This window comes from Myotis nattereri, assembly GCF_964212035.1.
Source record: "Myotis nattereri genome assembly, chromosome: 15".
Classification (NCBI taxonomy): Eukaryota; Metazoa; Chordata; class Mammalia; order Chiroptera; family Vespertilionidae; genus Myotis; species Myotis nattereri.
The window spans coordinates 24,076,905-24,095,270 of record NC_138090.1 but is presented as its reverse complement, the minus strand read 5'-3'; the positions used below and the strand labels follow the sequence as shown (position 1 = coordinate 24,095,270).

The 18,366-nt window shown below is 49.8% G+C and overlaps 1 protein-coding gene across 1 annotated transcript in view; it reads right to left on the bottom strand.

The window, feature by feature from the left end:
- The window catches only part of PLCG2 (phospholipase C gamma 2), a 140,465-nt gene that overhangs the window by 53,368 nt on the left and 68,731 nt on the right, over positions 1-18,366 (bottom strand). Inside the window, exons 8-17 of the mRNA XM_081108221.1 lie at positions 16,261-16,304; positions 14,285-14,357; positions 9,532-9,633; positions 8,686-8,804; positions 7,171-7,256; positions 6,003-6,123; positions 5,177-5,345; positions 2,103-2,207; positions 821-910; positions 46-221 (exon numbers count right to left, since the gene is read on the bottom strand). Coding sequence (XP_080964347.1) covers positions 46-221; positions 821-910; positions 2,103-2,207; positions 5,177-5,345; positions 6,003-6,123; positions 7,171-7,256; positions 8,686-8,804; positions 9,532-9,633; positions 14,285-14,357; positions 16,261-16,304 — 1,085 coding nt within the window. The remainder of the gene's footprint in view (positions 1-45; positions 222-820; positions 911-2,102; positions 2,208-5,176; positions 5,346-6,002; positions 6,124-7,170; positions 7,257-8,685; positions 8,805-9,531; positions 9,634-14,284; positions 14,358-16,260; positions 16,305-18,366) is intronic.

Genomic DNA, 18,366 nt, shown 5'->3' with positions numbered 1-18,366 from the left:
TGGCCAGCTGCGAGCAGGCAGCACGCCCTGGGGAGAGGCCATTACCAGAAGGACAGGGTGTAGTCGTTGGGGAATGTCTCGCTCTCCCGCACCAGGAAGGTCCCGTCCTTGCCCCCCGTCTCTGAGCAGTATTCCTGCAACAGCTTCTCAGCACTTGTCCTCTTCTCCACCTTCTTGTGGAACCACTTCTCTCCAAAATGCAGCTCTGTGGGGGGCGTGTCCTGGGCCACAAAGAGAGGAGGGGTTTTTGAAAACCTGGACCAGGCCCCCAGCACCTCCAGACTGGCCCCCCTTCGCATCCTGACTCGGGGGACTGGAAACAGAGGCCTCAGCTAGCCCGCACCCCGAGGCCTGCGAAGACAGTTTCCACTGCCTCCCCTGCCTGCTAACCTAGTCCAGACAGCCCCCATCTGTGGGAGCCTCCTGGAGTCCTGAGACAAGGGGAGAGCATTCCCCAGTGCAGCCCTCAGTCTATGGCAAAGGAAGTCTGAGAGCACAAATACCTGGGAGCTCAAGAAACAGTACCAAAGGCGGCCAGCAGTCTGAGGGGAGAGGGCAGGAAAGCTGGGGACAAGGCCAGGGGGTGGGACTGGACAAAATATCCAAATGACCTCATCCTCTGGAGGGAGCACATGCCATTCAGGCTCTTCAAAGAGCAGGAAAGACCCTTGAACCTCATTGGTGAAGTCCCTGGGCCAGCCAGCCAATCAGAGAGGAGCCAGAGAGGCTTTGGTACCCAAAGAGGCAGCTCCTTAGGCTGAGGACATCCAGGCCTGATGGCCGCGGGATTAGAGGAGCCGTCTGGGAGTTCTCCACCTACCTGGGGCAGTTCCTCTTCCACAGTCTGCTCAATGTCGTCGCTGAAGGACAGCTTGGCATCGGCAATGGCGCAGTAGTGCCGAGTCCATTTCTAGAAAGTAAAACCAGCATTAGCTCCTCCCCAAAGTCTCTACCCTATCGATTCTGGGGCCCAGAGCCCTGCCTGGCATCATCATCCCAGCATTCCCTGGGGGCTAGCCTTTCCCACATTCATAGACATTCATGGTGGTTTCACAAAATCTGATCTCCTTTGAGACATTTCTTTGAAAGCATCTATTTATTTTGGATTTCTTTTGGCATTTTCAGAACCCTTTCTATTCAGTATATACAAGGGTAGATACGACTTAGTATCAAATTTCTATTTCACTTGAAGCCTTTGTGAATGGTGGCATTGATTTTTATGTCCTCCTGACTGTCTTTTCCTATTTCATTCACTTTTTTTCTCTGCCAGCTTGTTTAGAGAACCTTTCTCCAACATTTAATTGTGACTTAATTCTTTATTTAAATTTTAGCCATTTTTACTGTTTATTTCTAGGATATTAAGAATAGTCGTGTAAAAACGGATTTGCATGTTAGATTAAAGGATATGAGAAGTGGTGTTAGCACTCAAAATGCCTTATTCTCATCAAAAAATAAGGTTACCAGCCTGACCGGCATGGCTCAGTAATTGAGGGTCGTCCTATGAACCAGAAGGTTCGATTCCCGGTCAGGGCACATGCCCATGTTGTGGGCTCAATCCCCAGTGCGGGGCGTGCAGGAAGCAGCCAATCAATGATTCTCTCTCATCATTGATGTTTCTATCTCTCCCTCCCTCTCTGAAATCAATAAAAATATATTTTTTTAAAAAAGGTTGCCAGTGGGAGCGTCTCAGATTGGAAGGTACTGAGGAGTTAGGCCCACTAAATGCCCGAACTGGTCCTTGGACCAGAAAAAGGACGCTAGCAGACATTGGTGATGCTGAAGTAAGGCTCATGAGTTAGTAGTGCTGTGCCAATGGTAACTTCCTGGTTATAAAATTATACTCTAATTACGTAGCGTGTTAGTCTCTGGGGAATCTGAGTGAAGGCTATATTCATTGTGTGTGTGTGTGGGGGGGGGGTAAGTATATAGTAAATTATATTGAATACAACGTTATTCAAAATAAAATATAAAAAGAAAAGGAAAGTTTCATTACAATGATAAATTCATTGCGGTCACAATGGGAGTCAGACAGGGATATCCTCCGAGCCCTCCAGCAGGCCTTGGACACACTCAAGGCCTGAGAAGGGGTGCAAAAGGCTCACCAGGTCGATGGGGTCCCACATGTACAGCTCCCCCTGCTGCTTATGCTCATCTTTCTTGTCCTCCATGTTGACATCCACGTCACCTCGGGGGCCCAGCTTCTTGTGCTGAGGGGGAAAAATACAGAGAGCCCGTCTCCCTGGAGGCCCAGGTGTAGGAGGTTGGAGCCAGCAAGCATCCGTCTGCAACGCCACACCTCAGGGCCTTTGCACGGTCTGTCCCCTCCGCCTGGCTCCTCTCCCTGCATTCAGCTCTGGGCTCGGTGTCCCCTCCTCAGAGGAGCTTTCCTCGACTTCTTGATCTGAAAATAGCCCACACTCCCCTTCCCACCCCTTCACCCTCTAGCCCCTGGTAGCTATTGTTCATACCCTTAGTCCTATGTGTTTCTATGTACCTATCTGCTTGTCTTCTATCTTCTTTGCTGGAATATAAGTCCCATGAGGACCATTAAAATGGGCCATATTAGAAATGGATAAAAGGTCCCTGGGACTTGGCTTTGTTCCCTGTTGAAGCTCCCGTGCTGGCTCGGCAGAGAGGAAGCGGGCGATGCACATTCGGTGAGTCGATGATACTGACATTCCCCAGCGCACAGAGGGAAGGCAGGATCACAGCCAGGCAGGGGCGCAGGCTGTGCGGGGCGGCGGAAGGCACACTGAGGAGGCAGAGGAAGAGGACCTGGTGCCAACAGCACAGCTGCTACCTTATCAGCTGTGTGACCCGGGGCAGGTGGCCACACTTCTCTGAGCCTCACGTTCTCATCTGTGAGACGAACATGGTGACAACAATACGCTCGCCTGTGTGAATCCTGACCACCCACCTAGACACGCACTTGAAAAGCTCAGGGTGCGGTGACCTGGTGAAGAGAGTGCAGGATTGGGTTTGAAATCAAGGCCTGTCACCTTCCTAGCCGTGTGACCTTGGCCACATGACAATCTCTCTGTCTCAATAACCTCCTCTATGAGTTGAGTGTCATGACACCCTGCAGGATCCTCTTAGCCAAGGGACATGTATGATGCCTGCAAACAGCAAAGCAGGGCAGAAGTATTCCGTTTTGAACAGCCTTGAATTGTTTCTTTGGCAGGAACTGTGTACCCTCAGCTGAGTGAGTCATTTCACCTCTAGACCTGTGTCCACATCTGTAAGTGGGGCCTGAGGGCCTGGGCAAGTCTCCCAGGGTTATGGTGAGATACAATTAAAAAAAAAAATACTTACACCCATGCCTAGCCTGGTACCAGTGTGTGGCACACACTAGTTGTGTCACAAATGCTACTTCCACCCCCTTTCCCTGAAATGGGAAGGATGAGCCATGAAGTACCACAGATGAGGCAATGGGTGCTCTAGAACAAGAACTGAAAATCACTGGGGACAGAAAGCTGTCCTACTGGAAACAGGGGTAGAGGTAGCGACAAATGAGCTGGGAACAGAGAAATGCAATGAGGCCCCTGAAGACTCACTGACCGCATGCCTGAGACGCTGTGGGCCCTGCCTGGCTTCGCCCCCTCCACCTCTAGTCCTGCCTCCCCCCTGTGGATGGGTACGTCTCCCCAGTAGACGGTGACCTCCTGGCCCATAGGGATTGTTCCCAGTGTATCTTGGTGACTCAGGGACAAAATCTACCTAGTGAGCACCTATCCATCCTTCCATATCAGCCCGCTAGTTGCCAATGAACTCCATCTCGCTCCTTCCACTGCTGGCTGCCCACCCCGAGACTGCGTATCCCAGGCTCCCAACAGGTGGCAAGATCCTGTGACTAAGTTCTCACGCACCAAACAGGACGGACTGGGACGTGTACAACTGACATCCACACGTTTATGGGAAATCGTTGGCCCCGGACCCCTTCACGTTCCCCTTCCTGTGGGCCGGAGCTGGACCACCCACACCAGGATGGCGCCCTCCAACAGAGCCTGTGCCACATGTGCCCCGACGCCCACTGAAGTCTGACCCCAATCTCAGAATAATGTTTATAATGCATGAGATTATAAGAGAAACTAATTATACTGAAATGTAGTTCTTAGGACGGTAAATAAAAAATATCTGCAACGGCCTAAAGACGTGTTATCTTTACTAATGGCTTGCATACAATCTAGAGGCAGGCTAATAACTACCATCATCTGCAAGTGGGGACCAGCACAGCGTTATTCTGAGAGGCCTGCAGGAACTGCACATGTGATATGAAATTAACCATGATTTCTGCGGGTGACAAAGCCCCACCTGGCTTGTTGCCAATGTTCATAATGGAGGGAGATGCTAAGTTTTACTTGCAGGTTAATCAAAACAAAGAGAAAATATTTTTCCCCCAAAGTTCACATGTCAACCGCCCTGAATTCTATCTGTGGATTCTCTGGAAGTCTGTGGAACCCCAGCTGAAAACCCCTTCCCTGGGGGACTGTAGAACAGGACTCTGCGTCCCTGGATTACCTTGTGGGCCAGAGCTCCAAGCTTCCAGAACACTCTCCCTCAGATGAGGAAGAAATAAACGCTTTAAGCCTCTGTATATCTGGTCTCTTTATCCTAGTAATTCAAATACCCAGATGCCACCCTGCCCCTGGCATCCCTGTCACTCTTGGGCACAGCAATCACTCATTTCTCCCCGCAGTACTTGGCAGGCCCCCCATTAGTGCACGCAGCCTTTTGGGGGCAACTGTGCACCTCCAGTCCATCTCCCACACTAGACTGGGAGCTCCTGTGGGCAAGAACAGTGCCTGGGTCCCTGAACACGCCTGGCACCTTGCACGTGACTCAGAGAGGGGCGTGGGGAAGGTTTGCCAAAAGAATGAATGACCGCGTTAATATTTACGTGCGGGTAGCGCCCGCAAAGGCACAGGCGCAGCCCTAAGCGCCTGCGGGCATTCATTCCTTCACATTATGCTCACAGCACGCCAGCCATGCGGGTTCTATTAGTATCCCTGCCCCCTCCCAGACCAGCGAGAACATAGAGGCACCCAGAGGCTAAATGACCTTGTGAGCGTCACTGGGTAGTAAGGAGAGCCGTGTGAGCCGGGGCAGCGGGACCTGGAGCCTGGGCCCTGAGCCTCTGGCTCTCCCGAATGAGTGACAGCAGCCCGAGGCCGCCTACCTTGATGATGATCTTCTCCCGCAGCTGGCTGGGCGAGGGCAGCTGGTCAGCGCTGGCCTCCGTGGGCTTCGTCAGCAGCAGGTCGCCAAACACCTCCTTGAACACTCTGGCCATGTAGCGCTGCTGCTCCACGCAACAGTGCTCCTCGATGGACAGGATCACGGGGAAGCTGCGGGCGGCAGGGGCCGGCCGGCTCAGCAAGGGGGCAGGCACCCCGCCTGTGCCTGCCTGGCAGAGCTGCTGGGGACCCCAACCTTGCCTGCCCAGCAGAGGGCAGGTGGGCTCAGGCAGGGGGAACAGAGGTCACTGAACAGCCGCATGGTTTCCCAGCACCAGCCTCCTCCAGGTTCTGGAACCAGGGAGTGACTTGTGCTCTTGGCCTGCAGGGGGCGCCATCACTCGGCTGAGGACTCGGTAGTGACTTGGCTCAGGATGGAGCCCAGGCTGGTGTGTTTGTCGCTCTGTGTGTGTCTGTGTGTGGGCAGAGGGAGGGGTCTCTGTCTGCTCAACCTGTGCTTCCTTTCCCTTAAAAGTGAACCACCTGGCCGGAACTGGTTTGGCTCAGTGGATAGAGCGTCGGCCTGTGGACTGAAGGGTCCCGGGTTCGATTCCGGTCAAGGGCGTGTGCCTTGGTTGCGGGCACATCCCCAGTGGGAGATGTGCGGGAGGCGGCTGATCGATGTTTCTCTCTCATCGATGTTTCTGACTCTCTGTCTCTCTCCCTTCCTCTCTGTAAAAAATCAATAAAATATATTTTAAAAAAATAAAAATAAAAAAAATAATAATAATAAAAAAAGTGAACCACCTGGAAGCCAGACAAACTGACCTTGAGGCGACAAAGGCGTGGTCTTTGATGGCCTGCACAACGTCATCAAACTTGATCTTGGTGGTCCGGGTCCAGCCGTGGTAGATGATGGGCTTCCCGTCGGGCCCGTCCCAGCAGTCCACTGTGGGGAGAAGCGGGCAGCCTCACCACCTGTCCATCACTCTCCACCTCACGAGCGCACTGATGGCAGACATGTGCCCGGCCAGCCACGAACTCAGCCCTGACCCCCACGCCAGCTCAGCTGCTAGAACATGGGGGCCAAACCTAATAATCACACTCAGCGGCACCAACATGAGGACAGGTGTTACCTGTGCACATGTGTTACCTGTGCAGTGATGGGGAGATTTTGGTTGTTTAATTAAAGGTCCTTTTGTAATGCAATACATTTGTCCAAAAGAAGCTATTTGAAATGTTTCTCTTCGAAAAGGATATTTACATTGTGTTTTGTTTTCTGATGTTACTTGTCTAAACCTTGGCTTGCTTTTTCTGCTAGTGGAAAGAATATGCAGCAATGTGAAAATTTATCCTTAAAGGTTCGCAGTAAAATATTCAAACAGAACTAGATTATGTAGAAGGTGAGCATTCTTATATCTTCATCCCTCAGAGGTAACAGGAGCTGACAGTTTCAAACTTAATTTTTTCACATTTGCTCTTTCCTGAGGGGGGAAAAGTATAAACTAGGCAACACGCTGTAGAAATAACTGCCGTTAGAGTTTCATACTATGATGAATTTATTTAAAATAAAATTGGAGCCTAAATCGGTGGTTTGTGTTTTTTCCCAGCCTAATACCCCTATGAGCCGCTGGTGGTCAAGTCAGGCCAGGAATAAGAGGTGAGGAGGAGGGAGGAAACAGCTGGGTCCTGGGTGTGTGCAGGTGCTTGGAGTCACCTGTACTGGGGTGTCTGTGAGCAACCATGACAAGAACAGTCAGGATGGCATCCATGGCTGAGCCAGCTGAGGGGCAGGTGGGCTCAGCAAGAGGGAGCAGAAGTCACTGAACAGCCACATGGTTCCCCAGCACCAGCCTCCTCCAGGCTCTGGACCCAGAGAGCGACTTGGGCTCTTGGCCTGTAGGGGGCGCCAATGAGCTGAGGAAGTACTTGTTGGCAGTGACAACTGGCTTCAATTCTCAGTAGGTGTTATCTCCACCAGGAAAGGGCTACTCACACTCAATGCAGCGACAGCCCATGCGCAGACAGCGGATATACGCCTCCGGGGACGACTCACTCCGCAGCTGGTCACCTGTGAGGTACCTGAAGGAGAGGAGGCGGGCCTGCACCTCAGGGTGTCCTTGGGGAACTTCTCAGCCCAAGCTCCCAAAGGCCTGAGCTCTTCCTGTCTAGAAAGACCCGCGGTTAGGATCTGGGCCAGACACCTGCCATTGTGTGGCCTCGCCTTAGACTCAGGCAACGATCACAAGATGTGAGCAATAACCACCTTGGTGATCCAAGTGTGGGGTCAAGACCATGTGTTCTTATGGGAACTGGGCCAAAGGGTGTCAGGAGTGAGATTAATGGTGGCTGATAAATTAACAACCTTCCCTTGGCTACCCACTGGCCCTCAATCTAAAGGGGGCAGAGATGGGCCAGCATTTTGATATCAAGGAGCCAGCCATGAAGAGGTAGGTGGCCAACAACTATAGGTGGAATTTACTACGCTATGAACTCTGTCCACCAGACGTAAAAATACATATTTTTATGCACTTTCCCCCTCACCATGTTCCCCCTTTGAAGAGTTTATGTTCCTTAAATGTCTTCTGGGTTTGGTAGAATTCACCACGCTAAGACACAACTCTTAGATCAATGGACATGGTGGGGAAGGGAGAACTATTAAATCAATCAGCCCCTGAGCCAGACTGTACCTCCCAGAGTGCCTGGAGATAAGCAAACTCCTGCCTGGAATGACACTTGAAAAACCACAAAGCTACAGCTCTTCGGGTGCCCAGGATCCAAGTCCTGCACCCTCCCACCTTATAAGGCAGACTAATAGTGAAACTTGAGTGCAACATCATTTCTCTCTTCCCGTCTATTTCCTTTTTTGCAATCAAGGCAATCTTCCAAAGATGTAAATTTGAGCATGTTGCTCTCTGGCTTAAAAGCCACCAGTGGTCCCCACTGCCCCCCACCCCCTGCTGCCACTTAAAGATTCCACTCAACCCGTAACAGACCCCTCTCAGTCCCTCCTGCCCCTGGACCTTTGCACATGCTACGCCTCAGTCTAAAACCATCTTCCTCTCCTCACCACCTGTTCTCCTCTCACCAACTTCTTTCCTTTGTTAAGACTCAAAAGAGGTCTTTTCCCCTCCAAGCACATGACAGCAGTGCTGCTCTGTCCTACCCTGCTCACTGCTATATCCCCAGTACCCAGCAAGCACAGGGTAGACAGTAAATATCAGTGCAATGACTAATTCAGTTGCTTTGCTGTGGCTACTATGAGTTGTCCAAACCGTGCAAACCAGCTTTGCTGATTGGCTTCTTAGGGCCACTGAAAAAGGATGAGCCTTGCAATGCCAACTGGGAAAGAGGGGAGCATTCCCCCACCCCTTCCAGAAGCGTCTGTTTATTCCAGTCTGAGCAGTGTGTCCCTGCGCTCTACCTGCACGCTTTGCCAAAGCGGCGCATTGGAACGTCCGCTGTATCGCCCTTCATGGGCAACCCATCCCAGGCCGGTGGCAAAACTCACGTGTTATGTGACGAGGAGATCCAGTAATGAGACAAGGGGTTGTTCATGTCCTGCATGTCCACCACGTCATACTTCTCATCCCAAATGCTGTTCTCCCGTGAAAACAGGTACGTGAGGAACTAGGTACCACAAACACAAAGAGCGGATCATCACGATGGAAGATGAGGAGGGTGGTATCTGGTTCTTTCTGGTCTGACCCGCACGGGGAAGCGGTAGCTCTGACACGTTAACTGCAGATAGTCTCCAGGCCGTCTGACCCACGTTTCCACGCAGGGACTCACAGAGCCACAGGCTGTACTGACGCATGTGCCACTGACCTACACAATGCTTTCCTTATTAATGTGGACCCTAAAATATTTGTTACTAAGAGTATATGCTTCCTATATATAGTAAGTTTTAAAGAGTAATAATACCATAAACATCTGTGAACCCGCCAACTTGATAAACAAAACATTAACATTGCATCACAACATTTAAAAGGCAGGCAATGTCGTATGCCAATGCTTGACCCTTTTAAAAAAGAAATCAGAAGATTGAGTGACACTGGGGTAACGCTCTGCTTCCTGGGAACAACCTTACAGATAACAGGAGCTTCCCGTTCTCCCTCAGTCTTACCCACGCTGCTGCCTCACTCAGGGCCTAGTGCAACCATTTCAACAGCTCACAGGAACCCCCAAACCTTTGCATTTGGTGTGTTTACAATGCGCTCCTGGGCAATAGACGCCCTCGAGTGGCCAAAACAAGAAACGCACCCAGGAAACGAGGTCAATAGACAAGGAGTCAAAGGAAAGACTGAGGAAAACCAGCCCCCGAGCTGGAAAACCAGCTCACAAGGAGCCCACTCACCTCATCAACAAACAGGAAGGGCTCCGCAGTTTCCCTCATCGTGTCGTCGATAAACTTTGTCATCCTCTCCCGGACTTTGTTCACATCCTGAGCCCAAAGTTCCTTAGAACGACAAAGAAAACAAGACATCACCAAAAGGAGCAATGTCAGGCCATGGGGGCGACTCGCCTGGCTGACACCAGCAAGGCGTGTACTCTGTCTGCTCCTCTGCACCCATTACCTCAGGCATGGCGAACCTCTGACACGTGTCAGAGGTGACACGCAAACTCATTTTTTTGGTTGGTTTTTCTTTGTTAAATGGCATTTAAATATATAAAATAAATATCAAAAATATGTCTTTGTTTTACTATGGCTGCAAATATCAAAAAATTTCTATATGTGACACGGCACCAGAGTTAAGTTAGGGTTTTTCAAAATGCTGACACGCTGAGCTCAAAAGGTTCGCCAGCACTGCATTACGTGGAGTGGTAATATCCTTGCACAGAGTTTCCGTGAGGATGCATACTATAAAGTAACTTTATTGTGTTCCTCTCCAAACCCTAACCCCCCAAGTATTCATCAGCACAGGGAGGAAACAGGACCCACACACTCAACTTTGACTAATGCTTTCCAGGCTACGCGTATTCTAAAGCCTCTATCGATAAGAATAATGAAAGCAAATGTGCTGTGAGATGTGTATGTGGTTGGGTGAGAAGGGTCGGGCCAAGATGTCTGAAAGAGAGAAGAGCCGAAGGACAGACACAAATGAGGTGGCGGAGAAATGGCCCGCCCGGCAATGTGGGTGCACGTCAACAATGAGCCTTGCTGTTGATTCTTGCAAATCTACTTGGATAAGGGACACGAAACAGCTGGGCGGCTGGGGAGCAGCCAGTTCGTTTGAATACAGAAGTGCTAAAATCTTTGAATATTAAAACATGAGACTCAAATTGTAGGATCCTTTATGCAAAGGCCATGCCAGGCGTCGATGTCCCCCCAAGGCCAGAAGCTTCCTCCTTCCTTCTACGAAGCTTCCTCATCAACCCCAGGAGATACTTATTATTCTCCTCATCCTATAAATGGGGAAACTGAGATGTCGAGTCATTAAAGAACTTGACCCCAACATCGAGCTTGAGACCAACTCAGGCACATCAGTTTTGGGGACTTCCTCTTTACCCCCTTTCTACAGCGTGGCCCACCCCTCCCACAGCTGGACTGGGGCATAGTTAACTGGACCCTTCACGGAAATTTAGATTAGTTCCAAGTTTTCATTTCTGCTGAAAACATTGCTGTTGTTGCTTTAGGGTAAGTTCCTAGGAGGGCAATTATTTAATCAAAGTATATTAACCTTTTTTCAAAGTTTTCATGTTAATTGCATATTGCCAAAGCACTTTCTAGAAAACTTGTGCTAGTTTACACACCAAGTGTTACAGTGACTACTCCACATGTGCACATCCATCACACCAAACAGATGTCCTCAGTGACTGGCTCTGCTTCATGCCGTCACCCCACAGAGCACCGGCACACGGGACATTAAGGGTCAGCCAGCTGATGGCTCAGGGTCCCCATCTCTGTCATCATGCCTGGCGCTCCTATCACACTCACACAGATGCTCAGGGGCTGTCTTGCATGTGAAGAGCTGCAGCCTGTATCCCTGATCTCCAAGGACAGCTCAGCGAAGGGGCTGGGGGTGGCGGGAGGTGGGGGCTGGAGGGGATGAGGATGGGGAGAGCTTGTCATTCTCCCCTGTAATAAAATTAAGCAGCACTGGGTGGTGAATTCTGGGATGTAAGGCCACTTGTCCCCAGGAGGTTAGCCATGTAACTGCTGACAAGGAGAAAATTCTGAGCTGTAACAGCCAACTGGAGGGTGGAAGGAAGGGACAAAACAGGTTAACCCGTTAAATGCAGGGCAAAACCAACAAAAGACTGTGCGTCATCCTGCGTGCATGCTGGAATGGTGAATACACGTCCAGGTGGCCATTCCCACCATAACCTAAAGAGGACAGCCAGGTGCCGCCGACCACCAGGCGCCTCCGCCTCTCGTTTACAAATGAACTTTCTGACTGCTTCCCACCACCGATCCAAGGAGCGTTCACTTCCTCTTTTCAGACTCTGCCCTTTCCCCACCCCCTTTATCTACAGCCAATGTGCCTTCTTTCTAAGCAACTTACACCTTTCTTCCCCCACTGTTTTCCCAGACGAGCCCCTCAGCTCCAGGACAGCGAGCACCGTCTTCCCCACCAGCCCTGCCGGCTGCACAGGCTGCGTGCCCCAGGCCCTGGCCCTTTTCTGGCCGGCGTTGGGCTCAATAAACCCTTTCTTTCAGAAAAGCCTTTGGTCATCAATATGTGTGTAACACATCACTAGCTCCCTACAGAAGTGAGTAATTGGCCTGGCAAGTGTGACTCAGAGGCTGGGAGTTGACCTATGAACCAGAAGGTCATGGTTCAATTCCCGGTCAGGGTACATGCCCAGGTTGCGGGCTCGATCCCCAGCAAGGGGCATGCAGGAGGCAGCTGGTCAATGATTCTCTCTCATCACTGATGTTTCTTTTATCTCTCCCGCCTTCTCCCTTCCTCTCTGAAATCAATAAAAATATCGTTATGCCTTAGCTGGTTTGGCTCACTGGTTAAAGCATCGGCCTGCAGACTGAAGGGTCATGGGTTTGATTCCAGTCGAGGGCACATACCTAGGTTTCAGGCAAGATCCCCAGCCCCAGCCCATCAGGATATGTGCAGGAGACAACTAATTGATGTACCTATCTCACATCGATGTTTCTCTCTGACTCTACCCCTCCTTCCACTCTCTAAAAAGTAATGGAAAGTATGGTGAGGACTAACAACAACAAATACACACACACACATACATACACACACACATATCTATAATAATAAAAGTGTAATATGCTAATTAGACCGAATGTCCTTCCAGACCACCTTCCGGATGAAGCCGGGGCTGTGAGGGAAGCCGGTGCCAGCAGCCAGGGGAAGGAAGGCCTACTCTTGCACGAATTTTGTGCAACGGGCCTCTAATATGTGTGTGTGTGTGTGTGTGTGTGTGTGTGTGTGTGTAAGTGAGTAATTCAGTGCAAGGAAGAGCATGGTGGGAAAGAAATAAACCATACACCTCTCTCTCTGCTTCACTGCAGTGGCAGCTCAGTACTGAAGGTGTAATTGTGCCAAAGGGAACTCACTTATCCCCATTCCTTTTACTTTTCCTTGGTGGTAGCTCAGGCTGAGCAAATAAGCCCTCTTGATCACTCGCACTCAACCCCCACATGGAAAAAGCATGACACCTCAATGTCCTCGGTCACCATTCATCACGTTAGAGTAGCGACAGCCATTGCCTGGGCCCTATGTGTGGCTGCCCTGTGCAAAAGTGTGTGTCTGTTCACTGTTTTCTCTACAATCAGAGAAATCTTTACACGGGCTGTGTATTGGATGACAGAGAAATTAGAGTTGCGTGTGCAAGGTACAATAGCGGTGTTATGATTATGCTTTTTAAAAAAAGAAGTCCACTTCATGAGAGAGGCAAGCTGACGATTTACAAGTGAAATGACACACTGTCTTAATGATACACTGCAGTTTACTTTAGAATTTTCCGGGCCACGAAAAGAAGGGGAAGGAGAGGGAGACAGGGGTGTGAGGTGGAGGACAGATGTAATAAAATGGGCACATGTTCATAAATGATGAATCGGAGTGCTGGGCACATGGTGGCTCTATGCCAGCTTGGCTATTTTTGCACATGTTTAAAACATTTTGCAATACAAAGATTTTTTAAAATATAAATGAACTGAGTATCATTATGAACCTAAAACTACTCTAAAAAAGTAGTCTATCAGAAAACAAAAAATTAAATAGAGAAAATGTAAATGAGACTCCAGTGACATAAATAAAACACTGATATGTGATTATGCATGTGGATGCATATACACAGAGATTAACACCATCTTCTCTGACCCCCACAATCCTGAGAGGCGGGGCTCTCACCCCCATTAAAAAACTAGGGTACAGAAAGGCCAGATTGCTGCCCAAGGCCGCACAGCTAGTGCGAGGAGCTCAGCTCTCTCTTGGCCTGAGTCAGTGTCTCAGCTGCGCCCTATTAGCACTTGGGGCCAGGTCATTCCTCGCTGCGGGAGGGCTGACCTGTGCGCGTGAGGCTGTTGAGCAGCATCTCTGTTCTCTACCAACCACATGCCATTAGCACCCCCAGTTGTGGCCACCAAAGCTGTCTCCAGGCATCCCCCTGGGGGGCAGAGCCGCCCAGTGGAAAAGAACTGCCCCCCACAAAACTCGCACTGCCCCCCACAAAACTCACGGCCCCTGCCACCAGCCTGGAGCCTGGACATTAACACTCCAGGAGACTTCTTCCTACGTGTCATCCGTTTGAGGACAACTGTGCTCACATATGCCCCAGGGGACCTCGCAGGCTCACCGCCTTAGTCACATCCTCCATCGGTCAGAGAAGGCTTCCTGGGGAAGGGAACCTAAGCTGAGCCAGGAGCCGGAGGGGAAGCCAGCCAGGGGAGGCGCACCTGCCTGGAGGCCTCAGCCTGCCTGTCCACAGAGAAAAATTCTCCCTCTTGCCCATCCTCAATTTGCGCCTTGAAAAGGAGCTAATTGTGGGGCTGTCCTCATTCCAGAGGCACTGGGCAGGGAGACTAAACTGTTCCTGACCACAGGTGGCCAGATGAAGACCCAGGGCAGGTGGTGAGATGGTGAGAAACCATCCAGGAAGCTCCCCCCAGCCCCCCTTGCACCCTTCTGTTCTCTCACCTGCTGTTCATGTAAGAGAAACCGCTGGAAGTCATGCAGGTGAACCGCGGAGGCATCCGGCCGGTCAGTACTGCTGCCCTCGGGGAAAGAGAGGGTGTTTAGAGAGGGACACACGACAGCAGTCAAGAGGCCATTCCTGCCAGCAGGCGGCCTGCCACCCAGACACCCTGGCAAGACCCTCCTCTGTGCCAGGGGCAGGCTTGTCATGGGAAGACAAAGGTGACTTAGATGACATTCCTGACGTCTAACAACTGGAGGGCCCTGGAACCTGCATTTAGCTGCTCCTAGGTGGTTCCATTGCCAAGGAAGCGGGGCGGAGGGAGGGAAGGAGAGCACGGATATGTGTGTGCCCAGCAAATGCGTGGGTAGACTGGGTGTGAACAGACTTTAAGGGGAGCTGGGGCCACATCAAAGCGTCTCTTTAGAAGCCCCAATGTGGAGTGTGCTGAGCCAGGGGCTCTGAAGCAGGACTGGGGGCCGGATGACGCCCCCTGGACTCTGGGTGGGTGGCGAGCATCAGCGGGAACAGCAGGACCTGGCCATGGAGCACGCAGAGGCCCGCTGTTGGAGAATTTTCCATTTGGGATGAGGGAACCCTTCACCCTGAATAAAGGGGACGCCACCTCGGCCAGCAGCTTGATGACCGATGGCCTTGAGGAGGGGCTGCTCATGGCTATCAAAACGCTGGGCCCCCCTGACCGGCACAGGCAACCTGGTACCTATGGAAGTGCATCCTGCAGAACAGCTGCCCGGCGAGATTCGTACTCGTCCCTGAGCACTTGCCAGTGGAGGGGGTGAGGGGGGGGCGGGACTTTTCAAAATATAGGAGAAATACATGCCTTAGGCTTCTCCCTGTACTGAACACTCGGGGTCCACAAGTCTATTGTCTTTCATTATAAGTGCACGTCTACTCATCTATGCGAACAAGCCTCCTACGATTGCTTCACAGCTTTTCCTTAATTCACTAGTCTTTTCATTAAAATATGACATAAACATCAGGTTTGGTTTTTATACACTCTGAAGTCTTAGGGTTTCTGGTTTAGAAAGTGACAGAGGGAATCAGTGCCAGAGTGTCCGCACCAATGAGGGTGGTCCCTAAAAAGCAGGTCCAAAGCATGTTCTAGGCCAATGATGGCGAACCTTTTGAGCTGGGCGTGTCAGCATTTTGAAAAACCCTAACTTAAGTCTGGTGCCGTGTCACATATAGAAATTTTTTGATCTTTGCAACCATAGTAAAACAAAGACTTATATTTTTGATATTTATTTTATATATTTAAATGCCATTTAACAAAGAAAAATCGATCAAAAAAATGAGTTCGCGTGTCACCTCTGACACGCATGTCATAGGTTCGCCATCACTGTTCTAGGTGCTGTTAACTCCATGGGATCCCTTTCTCCCCGGGCAGACAGGCTTGGGGAACACAGAACACTTTCTAAATCCCCTACTTAGGACACCAGTACCTCAGTGAAGGTCCTGACAAGTCCCGCAGCACTTACTTTTTCATAACATCATTATTACTATACACAGGTCCTTGCCACACACCACGTGAAGCACTTTACATGCTTCCACTCTTTCATTCAGTTAAACCTGCTTACCCAGGAATTTTCCAAACTCACTTGGTACTAACAATGTTTTAATTTGTATAAAAAAAAAACAAACAACACAAAACCTCTCCACCTGTCATGTTCTATAAAGCACACCCCAAGAAAGGAGGTCCTAAAGCACGCAGGCTTCTCACAGAGCCTTCGGGCCACCCCACCCACCCACCACTCCACAAACTCTGTTGCTACTGTTCCTGTGGATCCGTGCCACAGGGTCGGCATGCCCAATCCCCGGATAGGCGGACCCCCGCCCCCAGTGCCCACCCACAGGGGCGACCCTCCCAGAGCCGCTAGCTGGACTGGGAGGACCCCCAAGGGCACCAATCACCGGCTCAGCCACCCTGAACAACCATAACCCAGAAGAGGTGCCTCACCCCAGGATGAACACGGAGGAATCTTTTTTGAATTCGTCAAGAATCTGAAATGGAAAACACACAAAACAAGGACAGTCGACAAGTGAAGCCACTAAATGCAAATGGTCAGATTTGGGGGGTTAAAAAATTAACTCCATCATTTGTGCGACTTGTTAATGCAAATGAATAGACTTTTTTTTTTTCTATGAAATTATCATTGTAATCTGAGCGACTTGTAAACAGTCAAATACAACCAGAACGTATGAAGCAAAAGGCAGAAGTCCTGACCTCTGTCATCATCTTATTCCTGAGAATCAATCACTCTTAATGATTTTGTAGGCTTCCTTCTAGAATTTATGTTATGAATATTAGTCTAATTATATCTAATCATAATATATTACATCGAGTCTCCCAACTTTCTGCTGCTATTTGAAGCTTTAAATATGATTCTACCTACAACCTCAAATAGTCCAGCCTCATTACTTTGAAAACCCACACTGCATTCCATAACATGTGTATCAATTTCCTGCTACTATATCCAGTCTTATAAAGAAGGTCCTCGTACATATCTTTGCCCACGTGCACCAGTGTTTCTGTTGGGCAGAAAAACACTTGGACATGGGGTGTGCACATGAACCTCAGTAGATTCCATCAACTGGCTCTCCAAACAGCTGTCCCAACCGACACCCCCACCAGTGAACACACCAACTTTCCTACACCCTCACTGCTACATTTCAAGTCCTTAAAATTTCAGAGTATTCTATTAAAATATTTAAGGAAAGATTTATACAAAAATCCTATGAGAAGAAGGAAGTGGGTAAGGGCATGGATGAAATAAAATGGCCATGAATTGATTGATCATTGCTGAAGCTGGCTGATGGCTATATGGGGGTTTGTGATACTAGTATCCCTGCTTGTATGTGTTGGACATTTCCCTTATTCAAAGTTTAAAAACTTAAAATCAGGAGAACTCAAACCCTAGTTCAGCTTACTAGCTGTATGACCTCCAGCAAGTAACCTCTCTGACCCTCAGTTTGTTCATCTGTAAAATGGGATAACAGTATCTCTCTCACAGGGTTGTGAGAAGCATTAAATGCATGTAAAACACTTAGCACAGCAGCCAGCATAGAGTTCACACTTAGCAAATGTTAGCTATGATCTATGGTCATAATCCTGTTATTATAGCCAGGTTAGAGGTATAGCCCCTCATCAGGGGGACACACATGAAATTACAAGTCTTATCTTCCTGCTGCTGTCAAACTTTTGGAAGCTCTGAAGCTTGAAAGCAGCAGCATAAGCAGGTGGGTAGATACACAGAAGAACTGACAACCTCAAGTTGGAAACTTACAGCTACTGATGAGCAAGAACCCACTCCCTGGATTTGGGTCTGGGGGGCGGCAGGGTATCAATCACCATAAACAGCCCTGTCTCCCCAAGGAGCCCAAGAAATCCAGGGGAGCCCCTAAGAGCACCACTAATCCTTTTCTCTGTCCTGCTTCCAGGGAGAGCTCAGGAAGTAAGTTATATGCTAACAGGGGAGGGGCAATTACCTACCACAAATGCACTGCAGTTTCCCAAGTCAGCCAGCAACTATCTAGAGAGCTTGGGGCTTTGTTATTCAAATTCCAAGTCACTGAATTAATATATGCACTGGCCAAATTGGACAGTAATACCATCCAATAGTGGAGACCAGAGTTTGCCAAACCAGTAAGTCTTCAGGGCCAGGCAGGCAACAGAGATTAGCAGAAAGCTGGCTGCGGGTGAGGGCGGGGGCAACCAGGGAATGCATGCCTCCTTTCTACTCAGAGGTCAGCACTGGAACGCAGGACCCGTAGATAGCCAGATCTCAATGTATTTCGAGAGAAGCTAAAAATCTGGAGCTTAATATGAAATCCCCCAAGTTTTAAATGTAGGCAATTCATTTCAAAAACATTTAGAACCATTAGGCCAAGTACAGCTGAATGCATGCATGCTCAATGTGGCGCTGTGGCCGCCAAAGGCAAATCTGTACAGGCGTCTTTCCCCCAAAACTGGGCAATCTAGGGAACCCCCAGGGGATCTGAGGACTCCAATTTCTCCCTCTCAAACACACACATTAATTAGCCTTAGAAAGACCCATACCAGAAG